Below are 24,359 nucleotides of genomic sequence, written 5' to 3' on the forward strand. Positions count from 1 at the left end.
CAGCTTAGTTAAGAGAGACTACTAAACTAATTAAAATTATACAAATTATGACTTAGAAAAAAAAGTGTATTTATATCTATCCTGTAAATAAATAATTTATACAAATATCTGTATTTCATCAGTGTAAGTGGAAAACTTTTATTTGTGCATACTCTAATTTAAGAGGAATTTTACCAAAATGCATATTATCTAAAAATCTTGATTCAAGCATATTAAATGAAAGTTTATTCATTTATTGGTGCATTCTAAAGTAAGATAAATTCTATATGTAAAATTACACAATTATCTTTAGTGTAATGTAAACAGCTTATGATATTTACAAATTTATGACTGCATTAATGTTTTTAAGGAAAACTTTGAATTCTGTATACCTGCCTGGAAGTTAATGAAAAGTTAAATTTTTGCTATTTTTCTAACATATCAGGAATAGAACAGGAAAATTTCTAAAAGAAATGGAAGTGCTTTTTTGCATGCTCTTCTTATATAAAACCAGAATTCTCTCTGGCGAAAGCAATGCTGCGGACGAGAGTGTGAGACACTTCCATAGATGCAACGGTTATCAATTACATAATGTATGTGTATTCTATATATAGCCGTGTATATTTATATATAGCATAAAATTTATACATAGAGCTTAAAAAGAGTGTATTTTATTTTTCTGTTCATTAATATCTTTCAGTAGAAAGGCAAATTTCAGAAAAGTTTACATGAAAGGAAGGATTTGTGGCAAAGCTGAAGATTATCTCGTCCGCAGCATGCTAGTGCTCGCCAGCTAGAATTCTGGATTAATTTGCACATGAAGAGCATGCAAGAAATACTCTTCAGCTTTAACAGAAATCCTTCCTTCAAGAAACTTTCTGAAATGTAGGTATTACCCTTGAACATTTTTTTTAATGCTATGGTGTGTATATGTGTGTGTATATATATATATATATTTTTAGTTGTGTTTTATATATATTTATATATATATATATACAGACTTTTAACAGTGATGTAACAATGATGCATTTAAAAATCTATGAATAGAGATTTCAAGTGAAGTTTCTATGGACCATTTTTCATCATTTTTCCTGACAGCTCATTAGTTATTATTAAGAATTATTATTATTATCCCATCAGAAGGCAGTGAACATTGTAAACCGCAAACTTTTCCCCATCATAAGTTATTTCTTTCCAAAATATATAAGCAGTTTCAGTATCAGTGCAGGCTTTGTTAAGACCAAAGAATAATATTTAAGGCTTAACTTTTAATTTTATCTGCTCTCTTACCTACAATTAAATTCTCATACCTTCAGTTTTTACTGAATAACATACTGAAAGAAATACAGTATTTGTCATAATAAGTCTACCTATTGGTATACATTTTTACTTTGAGAATACATAAAAACATTCTAATAAATTGTGGCAAAAAGACAATTTCAAACTGTTTACTGAAAATTATTCCAACAATTAAAACCAAATTGTTTTTTTATAAATTATAGTGATTATTTATAACACAAAAATTTACAAATTGGTACTATTTTGTACAAAATTTAATTTCATTTAGAACTTTCGTGGTTAGGTAATTTGTAAGATATTAACTCAAAAAACAGAAATTTTCCCAACTTAGCCCAATTAATTGTTGCTTCTGAAATCCAAAATACAGTAAGTGAACTCAATATATTCTACAGTAATTGACAATCTATGACAAAGTTCTTCACTTCACAATCACCCACCACAAGTAAAGTTAGACTTTTATAAACATAAAAAAATATTCTTCATATATTGTAACTACCAGCAAATATTTAAAATAATGAATTAGAATATGCAGCCTACTGTATAAAAATCCAAAACAAGAATCAGAAATCCTCTATATGATATAAATTTGGCACATGAAAATAAGAGGTTATATATATATATATATATCACAAAAGAGATAGAGAAAGGGAAAGATGACTACCGCAATAAATATAAAATCTTACTATCCTCACAGCACTTAAAGGGCAGCATATTTTATTTATTACATTAACAGCCTGGGCTTTCAAATTATTTCATATTTTTATTGTGCAAAGGAAGGAACTAAAGCAAACACATGTATGTATTTTGCAAGACACATAAAAATTGATTCTGATAGATACTTCTACTTAATAGAAATATTTTGATCTTGCACAGCAAGTATATCTCTGGTGTCACAGCTACAGTTTTTTTTTTTTTTTTAATTTTTATGTTTTGCCACTGTATTTGTTATTTATCTGTTATTTGTTAGATTTATCTATTAGATGTAAAAGGAACACTCCTCCTAAGAAAAGGAAAATAAGAAATTAAATAAAAATATATCTAGGCCACAAGCAATTTTTAAATATTTACAAAACTTGACTAAAACTGTGTTATCAACTCAGGATAAATCATCACTCAATTGTAAAAGAAAACAGAGCATTTGTAACCCTGTAAATTATTATTATAACAATTAAGTGTAATTTTAATTATAATTAATTATAAAAGCTTGTTATAATTAACAAGCAATTATTGCTTTTGTTTACTACTATTAATATACCTTCATTAATTTGGTGGACTATATTGCAAATTCATATCTAGCAGAATCAAAAAAATTATAGATGGGATCATCAGAGGGAGCAAGTGTTATATTTTTTTTATTTTATATACATCTCTTCTTAATTGTGAGCAATATTGCCTATCACATTTTTTTTGTGTATTGAGTATTTCTTGGTCATGTGCCAGTTCATATGGTTTTATTTGATATTACTATACAAGTGTGGCCTATTACATGTACCTTATAGATTTTAAGATACATGTAAATAATTCTTTTAGTAAACGTTTAGTTTCTGTAAGATACAATACAGCATAACTTGTAAGCTATTTAGCAGTAGTTCTTCCTGATACAGCATGCATATATCAGTGCTACAGCAATCATTCATGCTGTTTGTTTCTGCTAAAATAAAAACTCACTACTGAAAATTAGTCTGCTAGTTTTTTGGCAAATATATTTTGTTACAAAATTAAAAAGTTGCCTTTCTACAAATAGTAAGGTTATGTAAGGCTGTTTGAATTTTAGAAAGTTTATTAAATTAAGATAAAATTAATAGGAGAAATTTTTAATCATAAAGAAAAAAAAATAGAAGTACATTTTATTTTTAATATAACTCCTTAGAATGTGTTGAATATGAGAATTTAAACTGTAATTATTATCATATGAAAATTCAAGGATCAAAAGTGATGCAGTCTGCTGGATTGGTATCCAGTCCTGTATGTGCACACACACATATGCACAAAAAAAAATAATTATTTTTTCATTTACAAAATAATACATGTATTTGCTATGTATGTTTGATGAAAATAGAAAAAAAAGGTATATAAAGAATGAGAACATCTTCAAAGGCAAATAAATTGCGTTTATATAAGATATTTTTTAATTAAAGAATTTATCAATAAAAATATTTTAGAAATAAAATTTTTAACAATTTTTTTACTATTTCTGTAAAATAAGTTTCCAATGTGGATATAAGCCCATGCTGATAACAACACCTGTCCCTCCATCAATACACATCTGAACCCTTATAATTATTTTTAAATCCCATCTAGATCTTCCACTAAGTGGGAAGCTATAGGCTGCATATCTGTTAATTCTAGGGTTATTACCTCAATTTGTGAAATGAGGTAAATAATCCAAGATGATTATGCAGAGAATGGAATTGTCTAGTCAGCAGGGATCCTCTGGCACTGTTTATTCTCAGGTGAGTCTTTCGTTTGATCATGTATGCAGTTGTTGAACCTACCAGTGGTGGGAGCGTAGGGAGGATATCTATGTGCAAGAAGTATTTGGCACATTTTAGAAATAAAACTATATCAGGCAGAGTGAGAATAAAACAAAAATTACTAAAGAATTTATGCAAATTAGTAGTTGTTTGGCTTCAAGCATTAACATTTTATATATATTTTAGCAATTATTTCAGTAATACTTCCATTAAAATTAAATATATTTATCTTCAAGATGTTAAATCATGCAAACTAACTAGAAATATGAGAGAAAAATTGTATTTTTTTTTTAAAGGATTCAAACTAGTATTGAACAGCAATAATTATGGACAAGTTTTGATCACGGTCATACAGAAGTACAGTGCTTGGCTATGTGCAGGAATGATGGGAAGTAACAATATATTCATTTATTAAAAAAAAAGTTACCCAATACTCATACTAGATACTAAGTTTAATTAGAAAGACACGATTGTTTTATTCAAGGTTCAGAGTTATTCTGAGAGAGAACTTTAATTTACTATACAGTTAACAATCAATGCTGGAATAATGGGTTAGCACCCATCTAAACCTTTCTATGTTTTAATGCTTATTTAAAATTGTTAACCAGAAGTTCTAAACTTGCACTTTGTCAAAACTGATCATTAATTAGATTTCATGTTTTTTTTTTTCAGTGTGAGATTGAAATGGATCAGAAAAATCTATAACGTATCTCACATGAGACTAAACTGCTGATTGCTATATTTGTAAAAACTTTTATACAAACAACAAAAAGGTAAAAACAAGGTTTCAGATAAGTTATAGACTTCTAAATTAGCAAAAATTTGCATGGCCATTGGATGTGTACTGATATAGTTTATTGTTTTTTGTGCAAGTCTGAAAAACTTTATAAAATGAACTCATACAAATAGATTTAATTCATATTATACTAAATTGAACTTCTTAGTTATCTACTCATAAAGTTATCTATTAGTATTAGCTTCTTTTCTCTTTGTTTTCCATTTAATAGATATTATTACTGTTAGATGGATGAGAGCCAGCTATATCAAGAAAACAAAATGGTTGCCTCTTTATAATTTTATAATACAGTAAACTTTCCAGGATCCTGAGGGATTGAGAGGTGCCAAACTCTAAAATTTCCCAGATTTTAGAGATGTATACCTTAAGTTTTAGCAAAGCAAATATCAAAGAATACTAAGCACTTAAATTTGAATAAATTTAAGGAGGAACTGGACAGGCATTTGGAGGGAATGGTGTGATTTTTTTTTTTTTTTTTTTTTTGGCTGATGCTGCATAAGCTCGTACATTTGCTTTCTTGCATCACATGCCACTACTACTACAACTGAACTTGTTGATGTCTATGACTGAAAGGTAGTGCTAGTGGTAATAGATGTAAATAATACTTCAATTTGTTAAACATATAGGAATGACAAAAAAAAAAAGCCACAGCAAATGTTGTTACTGTAATGTCAGTTATAAATGCATGCTTAGTACAGAATTGGACATATTATCAATGAATATATGGCCTCACAGAAATTATAAGATGTCTGCAGGATTATCTTGTCCTTTTGCCTGTTTTTGCAGAAAGATATTTTAGTTATTTAAATTATTTAAACTGCATTGATGGTGCAATGTTCTTAAATTTCATAGTGGAACAAACTAAACTTGCACACATTACAAGTTGCCCTGTTATTGAATTACTTTTAAACAGACTGCTTTACCAAAAGAATAAGTGGTCATTTGTTTAAAGATGAGACTGCTTTAAACAAATGACCACTTATTTGTTTAAAGATGAGACTGCTTTGACAGCCTGTTTCAGGTTCTTCATCAGATAGCAGGTCTGTGGTGACAACACTTGGACAAAACAGATAGCTTTAGATACATTACAACTTTGAAAATGTGCCTGCATATACAATATGGCATCCCACTTGCTATCTGATGAAGGACCAGTTAGTCCTGAAACAGGCCATCATAGCAGCCTCATTTTTAAAATGAATGGCCAAGTAACCCTTTGGTGGGACCATCTGTGTGAAAGTAGTGCAATTCTTGGGGAACTCATTGCAAGGGCAAGTTTTTTTTTTTTTTTTTGGTATGAAAATTAACAGCATTGTATTACCTTTTCAAGTTTAAATTATGCTGTCAGAAAAAAACAGATCAAAGGATAAGTTAGTCTGACAAGCATCATATAAAGAAATATTACCCTTTTTTGTGTGGATTCTTAAAGACAAATGTGATTGTTGATATGAGTTGTAGATTGCTTTCTTAATATTTCTGTATTGTAAAATGTTTTTCTTTTTTCTTTTTTTTTTTTTTTTTTGTAAAGTGTGCTGGATTTTAAAGAATTCCAGATTGTATAGACTTTACTGTAATTGCCATGTTCTTAATGCGGTAGTTAACCTTTTAAATGACCTTTGAATTCTCTGTAATCCTGATGATCAACTTGAAGTTTCTGTATCTTATTGGCTGTTCAATAAAGTGATTGTGATGTCTTTATCAGTGATGCCTCATTTTTTTTTTTTTTTTTTTTTTTTTTTATTATGAGATCAGGGTATACTTTCCAGTTCCTAAAACTAAAAATAAATTATTCAAAGCTTAGTTGTGTGAATTATATTTTTGTCAGCTTTCTTTTGTACTATTTCTAAGATGACACTGAAACCACTAGTCATCAGTTACAGGCTTTAGCAAGGACTGTAAGAGACTAGAAATGTCTCTTATATGAGGTAGAGTGCAGAACTTAAATGTATATCCTGTAAAACTAAGAGAAGCTTCAAGAACTGAAACCTAATACCATTCTTATGCATTTTAATCCTATTTTGATTGGGATCGAGGGCTTGGTTCCCAACTGCATGTGCAACTAAAATCTGGTAGAGCTGCTAAAAAGGATGGTCAAGCTAATTTGAATTTTTTAAATTCTATTAGTAGTATAGTATATTTATACATCAATTAAGTTGTGAAATCATGCCATATAGTAAATATATGGATTATGCATCCACCCATTTTCCTTATTTAAGCTTGGTTTCCAGATCTATGCAACCAATCTTGAAGGTTCCTGAAGATAAAGCTCAGAGATACAACTTAAGGCGATTAACTCTATGCTGAATAATGTATAAAGATACAATTTTAAACCACTGTTCTTCCAAATATTTTTTGTTTGGGATTACCAAATTAAAAAAAAAAACAAGACTACTAAAATGGTCTTTAGAGAGAAAATGCTTACAGGAATATGATTTTAGCAAGTGACTGATAATAGTAGTGGATATTTCAATATTCCTGATATCTTGGTTATGTAGTTATATGGTTTGAAGCTGTTGGCTAAAATTGGAGAGGAAGAAAACTGATTTGTTGCAGAACAACATTAATATTATTATTTTATGTTTATTACTGCATGGACTTCAGTAAAACTTCAGTGAATAGGTAACAAACAGTAGAAACTTGTCCTTCAATGTCAAAAATTGTAGGAAAAATTTGCTTTTAATTAAAATTATGCCACAGCCAATGTAGGTCATTCAGTTAGCTGTCCTGTTCATATCAAGTTACTTAATAACCACTCACTTATAGCTCTCTTGGCTTTAATGATTTCAATTATTTCCACAAAAGTTTCACCTCCTTTCCCTAAAAAATCTTCCGGAACCGAAGACATTAAAACATATTATTGGTGACGATGCAAATATCAATGAATTCTTCTCTTTTTTGAAAAAAAATTGGAATGTATTATAAATTCTAAAACATCACTCTTTATAAAACATAAATTGATTATATCTGATATTTGATTTTTATCATTTTCCTATGAATAGGCGAACTATAGCCTCAGCAGCCCGTGCGCCATTAAACCCCCATCACTCACTCACTCACTCACTCAAGTTTCAGTGACAGTTGAATATTATAGTGGCATGCCATTACTTCTTTAGTGAATTTGAAGGAATGTCCATTACTGACAGAATCATCTTTCAGAATGCAAAAGGGATAGTTTGCTATTTGTTTTTTTAATTCCTCTCCTGAACAAAAAAAAACTTACACCAAAGGTAAAAAGAATTAATGGTGTGCAAGGAAAATGTTACAAGAAAATTATTAATTATACCTTAAGATCTAATGTCATAATGCAAATTTACTAATGGAATTTTTTTATTTATATTAAATCCCACTCACACTACTTTTATGTGGGAAAGGAGAGAATTATCAATATCAACAAAATAATTGTTGAGATCATATATCAGAACAGTACAGTACGGCATATTTAAATAGAATCTTTCATTATGCTGATTTATATCCTACAAGGTCAAATATTTTGTCTGCTAAGTGGTTCATAAAAATTCCTTCATGAGGAACACGACCAGCAGTACTTAATGAAGTACATTACTTACTTAAGATTTCACAAAACTGTATTCATATGCCATTCAGATTAAGTTGCTCTTTTGTCATTTATGTGCATACTTACCTATATCCCATTCTTGACACTTCTTTTGCACATAGCATCAATCATTGTTCACAGCTTTTTGTGCACTTTTGTTTACTGTGATTCATAAATCTATAAACTGTTAGTTATTTTACCTTAGGTTTCTTGATTGGCTATACTTAACCAAGCTGGGAAAAGAGTGAAATTACAGGAGTTCTTTAATAACTAGTATTATGATGTTCTTAAAATAGCAGTTTTGAGTAAAATTTTCATATGATGTCTGAGTCATCAGGGGCCATGTAAAGACATATGATGCAAGCAAGAAAATGCTGCTCCTCCCCAATATATGAAAAGATCTCAGTAATACTGTATTAATTTTGCTGCTTTCCCCACTAAATGAAAAGGTCCATTGAGAGCTGTTTTATGGATGAGGTCATTTTTGGGCACCATCTTAACACAGCCTTGGAGGCAGTTCTGCTATTCTGCAGACAGCAGCAAAACTTTGAAAATGATTTCCTTCCTCTGCAGCGTGTATATATATATATATGTATATCAATAGATACCCCAAAATAATGTATATGCTTGTTATATCTGTATTAAAAGTAAACTGGTTCCCTTGTCTGAGCTAATCAGTAGCCTCTTGCTCTAAAATGTAGTCCATGCATTGATTTATTCATTGTGGATAAATCAAAGAAGCTGAGCAGGAAAAAAAGAATTCCATCTATATGAAACTTATGACAGATTTCCTTGTGGGATTCCCAATTCCCACTGCAAAACTCAATTTTGGGGTCCTGAATTTATGACCCTTTGTTGACTACCAAAGGAAACTTTTTGACACCCTCCAAAATTGGACTTGAAGTATCTTTTAGCACTGTAGTCCAGAATTTTTGAGAATGTGATCACAGAGATCATAAATAACATAATGTCAGGAAAACTGCTTGCAGCAATCAGTGAATCTCATTTAATGAATGTTTTAAACACAGTGAGGTCTCTAAAAGTACAAAGAATAGTACTTTTGCCTGTTGTCTTTCATCACTTCTATATAAGAATTTCAGGGACATTTTGATGGCCCAGTTGGCTTGGAGCCCTAATGTGTTGCATTGGATTATTACATGTATGCTATGCTTCTGAGCTTACTGAACAATTGCTGTTGTAGATAAGTGTTGTAATACTAATACAGTACAGTGTGATAATTTGACTTCTTTCAAAAATATGACAGATTTTCATTGCATTTCTTTAATGTTTAATAGTTATTAAGTAATACGTTTAATAATAAATGTTTTCCTAATAGCTGCTACTAAACATATTTTTTCTTACCACAGCAATCCCATTATATAATATTTTACTAGATTTCTGCCCAAAATGGTAATTCTGTTCTAAATTATATTTTCTGTGCCTGTTTATGAATTATCTAAAATAGGTTGAAACTGAATTTAAAGATAAATACACCTCTCACATATTATTATGATAAATTAATTAAAAGAAAACAAAATTTTAAAAGGAAGAGAATTCAGACTAAAAGAGACACCTTCTTTTTATATTAGTATAATACTTTAAAAATTTTTAGATTCACAATAGTGCGAATTACTTCATACAACGTGTCCCCCAGCATCTTTTTACTACTGAATACATCATGAATAGTCAAATTAATAGAACAAACTTATCTAAGAAAAGATCAAAACCTCCCAAACGCTTTCTCATCCATTCACAAATATACATGGTCTCAGTTCCAATCTCGATGTCCACTTCCACTTACAGTCTGCCAAGCTCACCTACTTTTTCTAACAGAATCCTAGCTATCAGTTGATTCAACCACTGTCCATCTCAGTAGTACTAATTATTTGCTGATTGATTCCTTTTTGATTCCTTTGCTTCCTAGGTGGTACTTGTGCATATGTCCACTCTGATATTCCCTGCCAGTGACTTAGTAATTTGGAATCTTCTCTTTTTGATCTTCTCTGGCTTAAAATCTTTCTACCCCATTCTGTCAAATTCACCTGTTGCCTCTATTGACTCTCCAAACTCCCAATCACTTGGAACTCTACTGACACTATGCTGCTGCAACAGGATCTGGAAAGGTTGAGCAGATGGGCTGAGAGGTGGCAAATGAAGTTTAACATTGACAAATGTAAAGTACTACACATGGGAAACAGCAACCCCAGAGCAACGTATCAACTCTGTGGTACTACACTGACAGTGGTAGAGAATGAAAGGGACCTGGGGGTGGTTCTGCAGGCAGATATGAAGTTCTCTGAGCAGTGCAGACGGGCTGCAAGAGTAGCTCATGGAGTATTGTCAATGATATACAGGAATTTTTCCAGCAGGGATAAGGAGGTGATTATTCCCTTGTATAAGGCAATGGTCAGGCCACACCTAGAGTACTGTATACAGGTCTGGAGGCCTCATTTCAAGAAGGATGTAGAGCTGCTGGAACGAGTACAGAGAAGGACAACAAGATTAGTGAATGAAACAAAGGGGTGCTCTTACGAAGAAAGGCTTAAGTTTTGCAAATTACAGTGTCTGGAGACTAGGCACCAGCGAGGTGATCTGATAGAGGTGTATAAAGCCTTGAATGGTTTGAGCATGCTCAATGCTGATGGGATTTTTCCTCTAGCTCAGAATAATCACCTGAGAGGGCATAAATTCAAATTGAGGAAAGACAGATGTAGGATAGATGTGCGGAAATTTGCCTTTAGCCAGCGGGTGGTTGATTGGTGGAACAGACTTCCATCCCTTGTAGTGGAAGTTGATAGCCTAAATAAGTTTAAGGCTCAGCTGGACATGTATTTTGAACGAACAGAGGGGTGAAGTGGAAGTGGGTTTTTTTTTTTTTTGGCTGATGCTGCATAAGCTTGCTTTCTTGCATCAAATGCCTCTACTAATGCTAATGCTAAAACTCTTTGACTTTCTCCAGTCCAACTTTCTTAATAGTGAGGTACTTTTCATTGGTGATTTTAATGTTCGCAACTCCAGCTGGCTTCAGTTTTCTAATCACATGGATCTAACTGGTTCAGATTCTGAGGCTTTTGCAATTACTAATGATCTCACATAGATTGTTCATTTACCTACCAGAATGGCAGACAATCCTAACTACATTCTTGATTTTTTTTCTCACAAACAACCCTTCGAAGTACATGGTCAAGGTGGGGTGTCATCTAGGCACCTCAGATCACTACTTAGTGATGGTCTCTTCTCCAATGGAGGAGAGACTGTCTGGCCTTTACTGGGTACTGTATTCAACACAAGAGAACTGATTGCAGTGTTGTGACTTTAACTGACCATAGACACTATATACTATGTACTCCAGCTTAAAACCTTGTCCTTTATCTAAACCAGGGGTTCCCAAACTTTTTTTATCTGCCAACCTCTTTAAAAAATGCACTCTCCCTCATTGAACCCCTCATCCAAAAGATACACACAACCGAATTTTAATGGATGGATTATAAGAAAAATCTGTTAATTGTTAATTATTTATTAAAAAATATAAAATAATTATAATGTGTAGATAAGTAACAATCAGTTCGTGATTACTTACCAATTACTTTAGTAACAAGAAACATTGTAAAAGTAATTACAGGTGACCACTGCTAAGTACGGTTTCACTGTGTGCGGATTTGCACTTATGCGGTTGAAGTCCGTGCGACATGGATCGGCGCTTCCGTAGCCAGGTGGGAAGGAGCAGCAGTGCGTAGCACATGCTTCTTGATTAGACCGGGGTTCAAGCCCGTCACCACCAAATACGGAGGATGCGGAAAGGTCAGGGAATGACCACCGCATATCCTGGAGCAATATGGCCTTAGTTGCTAATGCTCCTAAAAACTAAATAACAAACAAACAAACAAACAAGCGACATGGATCCTGCCATACGCAGCTCAAGGTCACAGTAGTGTGGTGTATCTAACTCAGTTGTGCTACCTTATTACATAGTATGTAGTTGCTTTAGCACAAATGAATTTATAGTGTCATCGATTTCATTCTAAGTGACTATGTTATCAGAGACAGCTGTTTTGTGGCACTTTGCAGTTTCGCAATCAGTCAAAATTTAACCTCTCAACATTGTACCTACAGACCTATTTCCATAGGATGCAGCCTTTTAAAAATTTTGAGAAATCCATAATCAAACAAATAAATAATCAATGATTTGGCCTTCATCCATACTACTTTCACTCAGTCATCAAAAACAGGTCAACTATAACTAACCTCTTAGAGACAATTGCAGGATCCAAACTGCCCTGAACAGTTAAAGCCAGGTGGATATCCTATTCCTGGAGATCAAAGCCACTTATGACAGGATAGCAATCCAGCTCCTCCTCCACTTCCTGGAATCTGACTGTTGCATTATAGGAAACCTACTCATACTACTACAAGAATTACAGAGAGGCTCATAATAGTAAAGAATGAAGATTTTAATGTCAAGTACACACTAAACAGAGGAGTTCCCAAAGGAGGGGTGCTCTCCGTGACACTACTCGCTGCAGCCCTTGATCCTTTCCTCTCAACCTGAATAACATCCTAGCCTATGCAGATGACCTGAAAATGTTCTTCCCATCCATCAATAATGATAGCATAACATTGCTCTACATGCCACACAGCAGTTAACTAATCTGGCCAACTTCCTCACTTCGACTGGGCTCGAAAGTAACCCTCTTAAAACTGTCCAGATGTCCTTCTCTAAAAAGCATAAAAAACATGACATCACCATACTCTTAAATGGCCAATCCATCCAGAAAGTCGAACATCACAAGGATCCGGGAATTACCTGGGACAACAAGTTATCCTTCATTGAGCATTTCACTACCATAAGGGAAAAAAATACTAGCCACCATCTGGGGCTCAAGACAATAAGAATTGGCTGGGTTTCAAAATGCTCAACTGATGAAGGAATACATTGTTAGATGTGTTGGCACAGTTGCCCTATATGCTTTGGTCATTTGGTTTTCAGCTCCTGAAACATACATTAAAACCTTCCTTAACATAGAATATTGGATACTTAGGTGACTAAACAAGATTTTCCAATTCCCCTTCACTGTTTCCAGAGGCATTTTGTATACAAAAATGGAGTGAACACCTTGGATGTTTATTGTCAAATGTTTATTGTCTATGTCAAACTATTGACATAGTTATGATGCACCAGTACTAACAGGCATCGTCTTACATCCACTAAGTCAGAGACAATCAAGCAGTCTGCAAATTAGGCCACTTCGCTCCAATCTAATCTCCTTGAAAAGTATAAACAGGATGTTCCCACTAAATACCATATAAATCCTGAATTGGTTTCAGGTTAACTGCCAAAAACTATGCTCCAGTAAGGCCTACAGAAAGACTACCTGCCAACAAACAACTGAGTCACAACATTACTAGCTGGAACCCATCATCTTCTAATTATTCTGAGTGCAAAGTTAATAAAGTTTAGTGTTACGAATGCTCCTCTAGGAAGACACCCAGCAGTGAAGAACAAATTTTTTATATAAATAATATCTTTTTCCTTTATTTCTGAACTGTAAGTATTTTTATTAATTTATTCTTGGCATTAAAATATATCCCTCTGGCTTGCACGCCATACAAGGGGCAAATTGTAACTAGCAATCAACTGAATAAATAAATAAATTTTTTGTTACAATATATTTTTTGTTATGTATCTTTCAACTCAACAGTTCTCAGAAACAGCATGACATAATACTTGATGAACCTTTAGTCAGCTTGAGTCTTTGCTAGTGACAATGTCAGTGTGAGTTTCCAAGTTGAGTGAAAAGTGGCTTCATTGTGTGTGTGTTTGTTATTGAGTGAATTTATATTTTATTTCAATAGTAACCCTAACATAATGGCTTCAAAGTGTGCCTCTTCATCTGAAAGTGATTCTGGGAAGAAAAAATCCAAAAAAATTCTGTCATTGCATCAGAAAATTATTATTTTGGGGAAAATAGAGCAAGGAAGAACATATGCATCTTTAGATAAAGAATATGCATGCAATGAATCATCGATACGATCAATTAAAAAAGTATGAGGACAAAATTAAAGCAAGCATTAGGTTGGCAAACTGTGCAAATGCAAAATCCACTTTTGTTAGTTGACATGATATGCTTATTGAAAATGGAACAGTTATTGAATGTTTGAATCAAAGGCGAAAGAAACAGAAATGTGCCTCTCAGTTCTAATATGATCAGGTGCAAGGCCCAATGTATTTTATCATCACATAAGGTCTCGTGCTGGTAATGCCAATGGTGAATCAAGTTTCGATGCAACCAAGGGATGGTTCGATAGATTTAAAAAAAGAGCAATTCTGCACAATATTAAAGTTGGTGAGATTGCTTCTGCCAATATGAAGGCAGTGGAAAATTTTTTATCAGAATTGAAAAATGTAATAGTAGAGGGAGGATATGTGACAGATCAGATTTTTAACTGTGATGAAACTGGACTTAATTGGAAAAAAATGCCTGACAGGACATATTTATCCAAAGAAGAATGAGTTTCACCTGGATTTAAAGTGTCAAAAGGACAGAACCACTCTCCTCTTTTGTAGTAATGCTTCTGGAATCTTTATTAGTGTATTGTTCAGAAAACCCAAGGGCTTTGAAAGACAAAAATAAATCCTCTCTTCCCATTTACTGGCAATCGAATAGAAAAGCATGGATGACTGGCTCACAGTTTAGTAACTGGTTTGAGCATCGTTTCGTACCTGAAATTTTAAGGGTATCTGAAAAATAAGAATTTATTTTTCAGATACAATGCTCTAAGTCACCCAGTGTCACTTCTCGATTGCACTCCAAATGTAAAAGTTGTGTTTCTTCCTCCAAACACAACATCAGTTTTACAGCCCCCTGAACCAAGGGATCATTTCAACTTTTAAATCTTATTGTCTAAGGACATAAAAACATGCACCAATATTGGACTGAATTCATAATACTAACAGGTATTGAAATAATCGAACAGTCATAGACTGAAATGAAAAACTCAACTTTGAAGAACTATTGGAAGAAACTACTCTCTGAAACAGGAAGTAACTCACAAGACCTCAATATTATTCAGACAGAAGTTGAGAAAATTATTAAACTTTCAAACATTATTGGAGGAAAAGGATTTAGTGATATAGAGCAGGAAGAAATTTTAGAACATATTCATTCCCATCAGGAGGAATTAAAAAATGAGGAGTTAGAAGAACTGCTAGACTCCAATAAAGATGTTTGTGAAGAAGAAGAAAATGAAAAGAAGAAGACATCTGTGAACTGATAAACAAGGGTATATCAGATTTTAAAAGCAGCCGAGTTCCTGAAGGAAAATATTGTGCAGAATGATCCCGACTTTCATAGAATTACAAAAATTAAGAGAGGCATTGACTTTTTTATGGTTTTGTATGTTGACATGGGAATGATCATAACAAAACAGCGACAGACAAAAATTACGGATTTTGTAAGTAAGTCAACTTCGACTTCAAAAGCATGTTCACCTTCTAGCAGTTTCGTCAATTGAACATTTCTTCATATGTGTGGTAAGTCATGGTCAATTAAAAGTTTTATTTTCATTGTTTTACTTTTTCAGCATTTTTTTTTTTTTTTTTTTTTTTTTATGTGAACCCCAAACACGAGAGGTATTAGAACCTATAGTACTTAGTACCGTGCTTGGGTTGGAGACTGAGAAGACGAAAGAAGATATTTGTTGACATTGGACTTGAACTTCTGTAGATTGTAATTTTCAGGAAATACGTATGAAGGAAGGTTGTTCCAGAAAACGGCAGTTGAATGAATAAATGAGGAAGATGAAAAGTTGGTTCTGTGGGTTTGAAGTTGGACAGTAAATGGATGTTGGCGGCACGTGTTCGGACTGGTTTGAAAGAGAGAGCGGGAATTATAGAAGCTAATTCAGAAGAACAGTGCCCATGAAAGTATCTGTAGAAGAGGCATGCAGCAGAAACAGTGCGTCTATGAGACAGCAAGTGGAGAGACTCTGTTAGAGATGAATCATTAATTAACCTAACTGCCCTCTTCTGAATGGAATCAAGAAGCCTGAGAGAGGTTTTGGGAGCACCACCCCAGATGTGGGAACAATATTCCATGGCAGGGCGGATTTGCGATTTATACAGAGTGAGCAGCTGTTTGGAAGAAAAGTAACGCCGAGAGCGAAAGAGAAAACCAAGTTTTTTAGATGCAGAGGAAGCAATATTTGTAATGTGCTTGTGCCAAGAGAGATTAGAAGTCAGGGTAATCCCCAAAAGAGATATATCCTTTTGCCTAGAAATTGGAGTGTCACTAAAGATAAGCATAGGAGCAGAAGAATCCTTTTTGCGAGATATAAGACAAGACTGAGTTTTAGAAGGGTTGAAATCAACTAAGTTGTCTTTGCCCCACTGGAGAATTACCTGAAGATCGGCATTTAAGGAATTGGTAGCAGATTTTCGAGAAGTTGAAGCTGATTGAGCCGGACAAGGTTTCTCAAAATGGAAAGTTGAATGCAATGTGCTATCATCAGCAAAACTATGGATAGGATTTCCAGTCAATGGAAGAAGGTCATTGATATACAAGAGGAAAAGAGTGGGGGAAAGAATTGAACCTTGGGGGACACCGGCATTAGTGGAGAAGTTAGAAGACAGAGAGCCATCAACCATCACCCTCAGTGAGCGATCAGAGAGAAAACTGGATAACCAATTACTAAAAACAGTTGGCAAACCATAAGATGGAAGCTTGTTTAGAAGACCTTTATGCCAAACACGATCAAAAGCCTTTGAGATGTCAAGAGCAACTACTTGTGTTTCACCGAACCTTTCCATTGAATTAGTCCATAAATGGGTAACATAAGCCAGAATATCACCAGTGGATCGACACTGACGGAATCCATACTGGTGATCAAGAAGTGTGTGCTACGCACTGCTGGCCACTATGGTGAAATTCAAACAGTTCATGCAGTTTTATTTTAAATTTAGGTAGGAATTCATTTCGATTCCATAATGGAAATTTATACCCAGTTAAGTTTCTGTTATTACCATAATTTAGTTTTGATTTTTTTGGTGTTTAGTTTTTCTTTCATTCTGTTTTCTTTTAACAAAAGGCCCTTTACATTTATGTTAGGGGCACGAACTGGCTGTCACTCAATTGGATCAATGGAACGAGAGAGAGAGATGAGAAATTATGGAGGAAGTCAGTCTCGGCATTCATTTTTGAACCCCACATTCCAGCAAAAATTAGCATAGAAAAATATTACTTCCATATATTTTATGTTTTTAATTGGAATACATTTTAAATTATAAAGTAAACTTGTTAATTTCTTTTAAAAATAAATTGTACCATTTGTAACACAGATTACGGTTTTAATTTCATACATAGAAAGTTTCAGAACTGAATCCCTTTTTTTCCATAACAACAGTACCCTGCCGAGCACAGAATCTCCATGCGCAGCCGTTGGTCGGCACAAAACCACCCACCTGACGGGGATTTCATTGATATTATTGTTATTATTAACAATGTCAGAAATATCTGTTTTTTTTTTAACAATTAATAAAAACATTAGTATTACTATGTATGTAGCATTTTATATGCACCCTTTGATGATCATGAAGCCCTATTAAACCTAAAATTTACTCATTAGAGGGGGCCTCTTAAAAGTTATAGCTTAGGAGCCACAACAACCTTAATTCCGGCCATGCATAGCAGAAACTTGACCTTAATGCTACACTGCTCCAATCTGAACACCAGACTTTTATGCGCAACAGCATCAAAAGCTTTCCTGAAATCCAAGTATATGATATCAAAATTATTTTTTGCATCCAGTTTCTTTGTGACCACGTCATAGTATCCAATCAAACTGGTCAGACAAGACTTCCCCCTAACAAACCCATGCTGTGTCTGAATTATTGCTGCTGTCTTGTTTAGATGACCTTGCAATGCTTCTTTAACCAGTGACTCCATTATTTTCCCTGGAACAGAAGTTAAACTAACAGGTGTGTAATTACTCATGTTCATTTTAAAGTAAAAGAAAAATTAGGTTTACAATAAGTTTTCATTATGTTGTAGGTTAACTACTGACCTACTGAGTGTGGAGAATAATGAACTAACATTCGAAGAAAGGATGTGCATTCTGAAATGGTACTGAAAATGTTAAAGCTCAGCATGTATGGGAATATAGTGTTGGACAAAGGCACCAATATATCTAACAATAACCTGTCACTCTAACAATAAGTTTAAAGGAAACTCCTCCCAGTATTAAAAAGGAAATTTGTGGAAGGTAAAAAAATATCAAGAAATATCAAAAGTATCCAAACCATTAGAAGTATATAACTTATCTTTGAAGAAATCAACAAGACAGGTTGACTGAGTACTGCATTTGAGCCAGCTAAGTATTACAAGAATCTTAAAGGACATAAAGTGGAAACTTATCATAATTCAGCTTTTGCACATGATTTAGGAAGATTACCCTGATCAAAGATCAAAATTTTGTGAGAGTACCATCAGAAGAACACTGAAGCAAATTAAATGGTTATTTGAATTATCTCAATTGTGTTAACTGTAATGAGGCCTTGGCATGTGGCTCACCCCAGCAGTTGAATCTGAGTGAAATTACTGCTTAATGTGCAACTTTGCAAGTGACAATCCACATCTCATGCTCCTCTCAATGGATAATTGGACATACAGATTCAATAATGCTGTTAGTGAGCATCTTGAAATGTTAATGAATGATGTACAGTTCCTGCAATAAGAAATGTGTTTCTATTATATAGTACATTGGCACACTTTAAACAAGATGGTGCACCTGCACATTTTCACTCTGACATCCATGCCTATCTGTATTGTAAATTTTCTGAACAACAGATGCAGGGGAATGCTTTTGAATACTCCCAAACCTCACTCCTCTAGGTTTTTTTTGCACAAGGATATCTGAATTATAGAGTGTACACATTCATAAAGCACAAACATTGCATGATTTTTGGGTAATGATACAACAGAAGTAGGAAAATAGCTAGCACATGCTCCACCATATGCCAAACTGCTGAGAAATAATGCTATATGTGTATTCATGCTAGTGGATAAATTTTGAACATTTGACATAACTTTTGTAATTCATCCCATTTTTTTTTTATATCTTTATTGCATTCAGTGAATAGTTACATGGATACCTGATGCAATACCCATAACAGCGATAATGTTAAAGGTTACATTAAACCCCTTTTTGTATATTAAACCCTTTTTTGGTAAGTGTTTACCCAATAAACTTTCTGAGATATACAGTGTATGAAAATGTTTATACATATATTTGGCTCATCCTGTATAATATTCACAGGTAATTAAAAATTGAACTTTTTAACCCAGTGGTATTGTATTGTATCCCCTGACAGGGTCAGATGGAAAATATTTAATTCTGGTGACTCACTGGTTGGGGATGATAGTGCCTGTCTTTACTCTTCTATATGCTGCTTTCTTTTTTATCCAGTTATACTGTTTTTCACTTTGTGAAAGCTGAGTAGCGAGGGTAGGAGACATTGTTTATGTTTCTCTGTTGTGACCGATCGAGTACAGTTTGTTGTGTAGCGAAATACTGCTTTTAATCACAATGGCATGTTTTTCACTATCCAAAAGCTTCTTGAAGTTCACCGCTCACCTGTGCAAGAATTATCATATAAAAGAGAAATTCTGGTAGAGCTTGTGGCCACGAACAGTAAATCAGCTAATCCCAGCATATTTGCATTCCAGGAAGGCATCACAAAAGTATTCTACGTTACCAAAAAAAGGCAAGAACATTATTCTCACAGGGAATGTGCTTCATGGCAGTAAAACTGATGCTTTAACAGGAGGATGGGGAAAAAGCCACAGATTGTTACATTTAATAGTTCTGTGAAAGAGAGAGAGGGAAAGGGACTAATGTAGTTAGATGAATTTTGTACTATGTAATACAGCTGGAATACTATGCACTGGTCCATGGTGATTTTTTTTTCTCTAATGAATTTAGAAGTTATCAGTTTGCAAGGGGACATGTGCAAAGAAGGCTGTTCATAAGGTGGTAATGTGTGAAGAAGGCTGTCCATAAGAAAATAAAAATGACTGTGATATATGGGCACACGAAGCAGAATATTTGTATTTCAGCCATGCAGAATTTTCATGTAGTGAATGTCACAAGAAACTCAGAAAAAAGGATATGAATGATTTCATGTTTGTGATATTCATCACATACATAGGCAAAATTAATAGAATTTTTTTTTCTTTTTCATTTAAGTACTGCACGTTAATTTCAAGGCATGTGTTTGTAAATAATGGCTTAACCTGTTGTTAGAGTAATACCAAAGTTTTATGCAATTAATGCCTCCACAAACTTAAATTTGGCAGAGATTAAATGTTTCTGTTTTAGGTTACTTACATTTTCCTGAAAATTTAAGTATAATTAATGAACTTTTTATTTCATTAAAATTAATGAGTAATTTTAGTGGCAAAACAAAATTTTCAATTATTATTAAAAAAATGAAGAACTGAAATTAATAAATATTGCAATCTAATGGTAAAATGTCAAGTATTAATAAACTAAAGGTGGCACCTCTGTAGCCAGGTGGGAAGGAGCAGCAGTGCCTAGCACACGCTTCTTGATTAGACCGGGGTTCGAGCCCGTCACCACCAAATACGGAGGATGCTGAAAGGTCAGGGAATGACCACCACATATTCCCGGAGCAATATGGCCTTAGTTGCTAATGCTCCTAAAAACCAAATAAGAAACAAACAATAAACTAAAAGCACATTTCAAAAAACCAAATACTTTTTTTTTTCAAAATATTAAAGTTAAAATCTGGGTCTTGTCAGGAGACATATCACTTGTATTACAAAAGGGGATGATATTACTGCTAGATTAAAAGTTAACTTTGGCTGTTTCCACATTATTTTTCATCAGTTACATAAATAAAGAAAAATTTCTTGAAATCCTGTTTTTTTTTAAAGTTCCTTGATTGCATTTCATATGTTGCTGTAATTTCTGCTTCACTTATGCTTTAAATCAAAAAATAATTACATCATAACTTAATCCTTTAGACCTGTCAATCTGAATTTTTTTTGATTCCTGGAAGATGTGGCGAATTTCATTACATGATTTAAAATTTACCTGTGGTGTATAGAGATAACACCATGTTTCATCAGCTCTCACTATTGTTTTTAGAAATAGTGGATTGTAATCAGATATTTAAAATAATAATTTTGAAGGTTAAATTCTTATTTACATTAGATATGTAGTTAAAAAACCTGGAAACCAAAAAGTTGTTTAAAATATCAGATATGATGACTTGGAAACTAGTTTCCAAGCCATCATATCTCTCTCAGATTGTTTGTTTTGTTTTGTTATTTGGTTTTTAGGAGCATTAGCAACTAAGGCCATATTCCTCCGGGGTTTATGCGGTGGTCATTCCCTGACCTTTCCACATCCTCCGTATTTGGTGGTCATGGGCTCGAACCCCGGTCTAATCAAGAAGCGTGTGCTACGCACCTTCTCCTGGCTATGGAGGCGCCTCTCAGATTGTAGTGATATGCCATATCTCTCTTAGATTATAGAGAAATAATGAGAGAAATCCATATGATATTCCAATTTGAGAGGGTACATTTTCAATTCTTATTTTGATGATCAACCTGAATAATGCTTCTGATATGTCATTATAGCCATATAATATGCCATTAATATAGCCATCATTATAGCCATCATATCTCTCTCAGATTGTAGTGATATGCTATATCTTCCTTAGATTATAGAGAAATAATGGTTTTCCTCTCAAATTGGACTATCCATATGATATTATGGAGAGGGTACGTTTTCAGTTCTTATTTTGATGATCAACCTGAATAATGCTTCTGATATGTCATTATAGCCATATAATATGCCATTAACATAGCCATCATTATAGCCATCATATCTCTCTCAGATTGTAGTGATATGCTATATCTTCCTTAGATTATAGAGAAATAATGGTTTTCCTCTCAAATTGGGCTATCCATATGATATTATGGAGAGGGTACGTTTTCAGTTCTTATTTTGATGATCAATCTGAATAATGCTTCTAATATGGAAAACAAATGCAAGATTTCCCACAACCTGCATCATCCATCCTCAAAATACTTGTACCATTCAAATATCCTACTTTTTGATACAGTTTTATTACTGTATGCTTTGATAATTATTTCTACAGTCTCTGAGGCTGATTTCTTCAAAAAAAATCAAAATTTTATAGATCTTTGTTGAAAAAGTGACATTCTAGATGTCATAGATGAAACATATGGCAACATCAAATGAAAATAAACTTTTACACATGTGAAACCAAAATTGAGTTTACTGAAAAAAATTGTAGATGTTCTAGGTTACAAATAAAATAAAAGTTTGTGGATAGACAGTTTTTACAAATTCAGTCCCAGACTTTTCGATCCCACTATATGACTATAATGACATATACTGTATATCAAAATAAAGAGCAGATCTTGTTATTGTTTATCAGTATGAAGCTGTCATACTGACAAACAATAAAATGATATTCACTGACTGCTCAGTCTTGAATCATTTTAATGGTGAAAGCGACCATTGGTTACTGAGAGCAAAATTCAAAATTGATAGCAAGAAAGAAATTGGTTAAGTCAACTAAAGTGAAGAAGATTGACACTAATCAACTATTGAAAAATGGAAAAAACTTTGAACTAGAACTGTCCAATCATTTTTGTGAGCTGCAAAACCTTCCTGACAGATATTTCAACCGATAATGACAAAGTCATTGAGATTATTGTAGACACTACCTATAAAACTAAAAAAAAAAAAACCAACCAGAGTTTCAAAAGAAACAATTGACATGATGGAAAAAGAGACAAGAAATAAAGCAAAGTGGTAACAATAAGGAACACAGCAGAATATGTAGAAATGTGCAAGACATTCCTGCATATGAAGAAAGCATATAAAAGAAGAAATGTGCAAGCTTGACGTTGAGCTCACCAGAAGAACACTAGAAGAAAGTAAAGGGCTAAAGAAAGCAAAATGAAAAATGGTTACATACAAGAGCCAAATGTTTCTTTGAGAATGGCACAACAATAAATACCAAAATGAATGGAAGAATTTTATTCAATTCTTTATACGAATAATGGACAACAACTGGATCCAACACCAGATGCAGAAGCTGTACCAGAAATTTTGGTAGAAGTAAAAGATGCTATAAAATCAGAGAAAAATGGCAAAGCAGCAGGCCCTGGTAAAATCACTGTTGAAACATTGAGAGCCAGAGGCCAGCTGGTATGTAAAGCAAACTATTTTCAAAATGCTTTCTACTTAACCAAGTACCTGTAGCATGAAAAAATGTAGAAGCCATCCTACTGCATGAAAAGAGTGATAAGGCAGATTTAAAAACTACTGACCAATAAGCCTATTGCCAGTTGTCTACAAGGTTTCACAAAGCTACTTTCAAGAAGAATAGGCACAAGATTTGCACAACCCAAAGAACAAGCAGGTTTCAGAAGTAGCTTTGGTACAATGGATCACATCCAAATGATGCAGCGAGTTATAGAGTGGCACGATGAATTCAATTTCATTAAGTATAGCCTTCATCGACTATGAAAAAAAAACATTCGACTCAGTCACAAAAGAAGCAATAATCAATGCCCTAATCAACCAAGGTGAAGAAAGAGCTTATGTCAGTATTTTCCAATCAATATATAAAACGGTGACTGCATCAATACAGGTCAACAATGATAAAGTTCAGATCAATATAGAAAAAGGCATCAATATATAAAAAGGCATCATACAATCTCCCCAAAACTATTTTCTGCCTATTTAGAAGAAATTTTTTGCAAGCTGAATTGGGATAATAAAGGAATCAAGTTAAATGGAGATTACCTGAATCATTTACAGTTTGCAGATGATATCATTCTCTTTGCTAATTATCAGAAGAATTGCAGCAAAACATTGAACAACTGCAGCATCAAAGTAGGAAGTTCGGTTTGAAGATGAATATCAAGAAAATACAGGTTATGTTCAACAAATTTACATGACCAAAGAAAATCATGGCCAGTGGACAAGAACTAGACAAAGCAGAAAGGTATGTTTGCCTTGGACAAGAAATTTCAACAGATGGAAACATCATGATGGAAATTGAATGGATTGACAGTGGATCTTCAATAAAATTGGGATGGCAAGCTTTTGGAAAGCTTAATATAGCTTCAAGACAAACTTGCCACGCTGTCTCAAATGAAAAGTTTTTGATCAATGTATCCTCCTAACGTATGGTTGTGAA

General features: G+C 33.5%; 1 protein-coding gene across 8 annotated transcripts in view; it reads right to left on the reverse strand.

The window, feature by feature from the left end:
- Window positions 1-3,273: 3,273 nt before the first annotated feature.
- The window catches only part of LOC150090991 (disintegrin and metalloproteinase domain-containing protein 11-like), a 1,161,948-nt gene continuing 1,140,862 nt past the window's right edge, over window positions 3,274-24,359 (reverse strand). For 7 of the 8 annotated variants that reach the window (XM_090373761.1, XM_090373753.1, XM_090373745.1 and 4 more), the window contains one exon: window positions 3,274-3,799. In XM_090373761.1, the coding sequence (XP_090229887.1) occupies window positions 3,770-3,799 (30 nt within the window). In that variant the 3' untranslated portion in view covers window positions 3,274-3,769. The remainder of the gene's footprint in view (window positions 3,800-24,359) is intronic. The other variant, XR_016546962.1, reaches the window with a different exon arrangement.

This window comes from Mastigoproctus giganteus, chromosome 1 (genome assembly GCF_048544385.1).
Source record: "Mastigoproctus giganteus isolate SK-2022 chromosome 1, ASM4854438v1, whole genome shotgun sequence".
NCBI lineage: Eukaryota > Metazoa > Arthropoda > Arachnida > Uropygi > Thelyphonidae > Mastigoproctus > Mastigoproctus giganteus.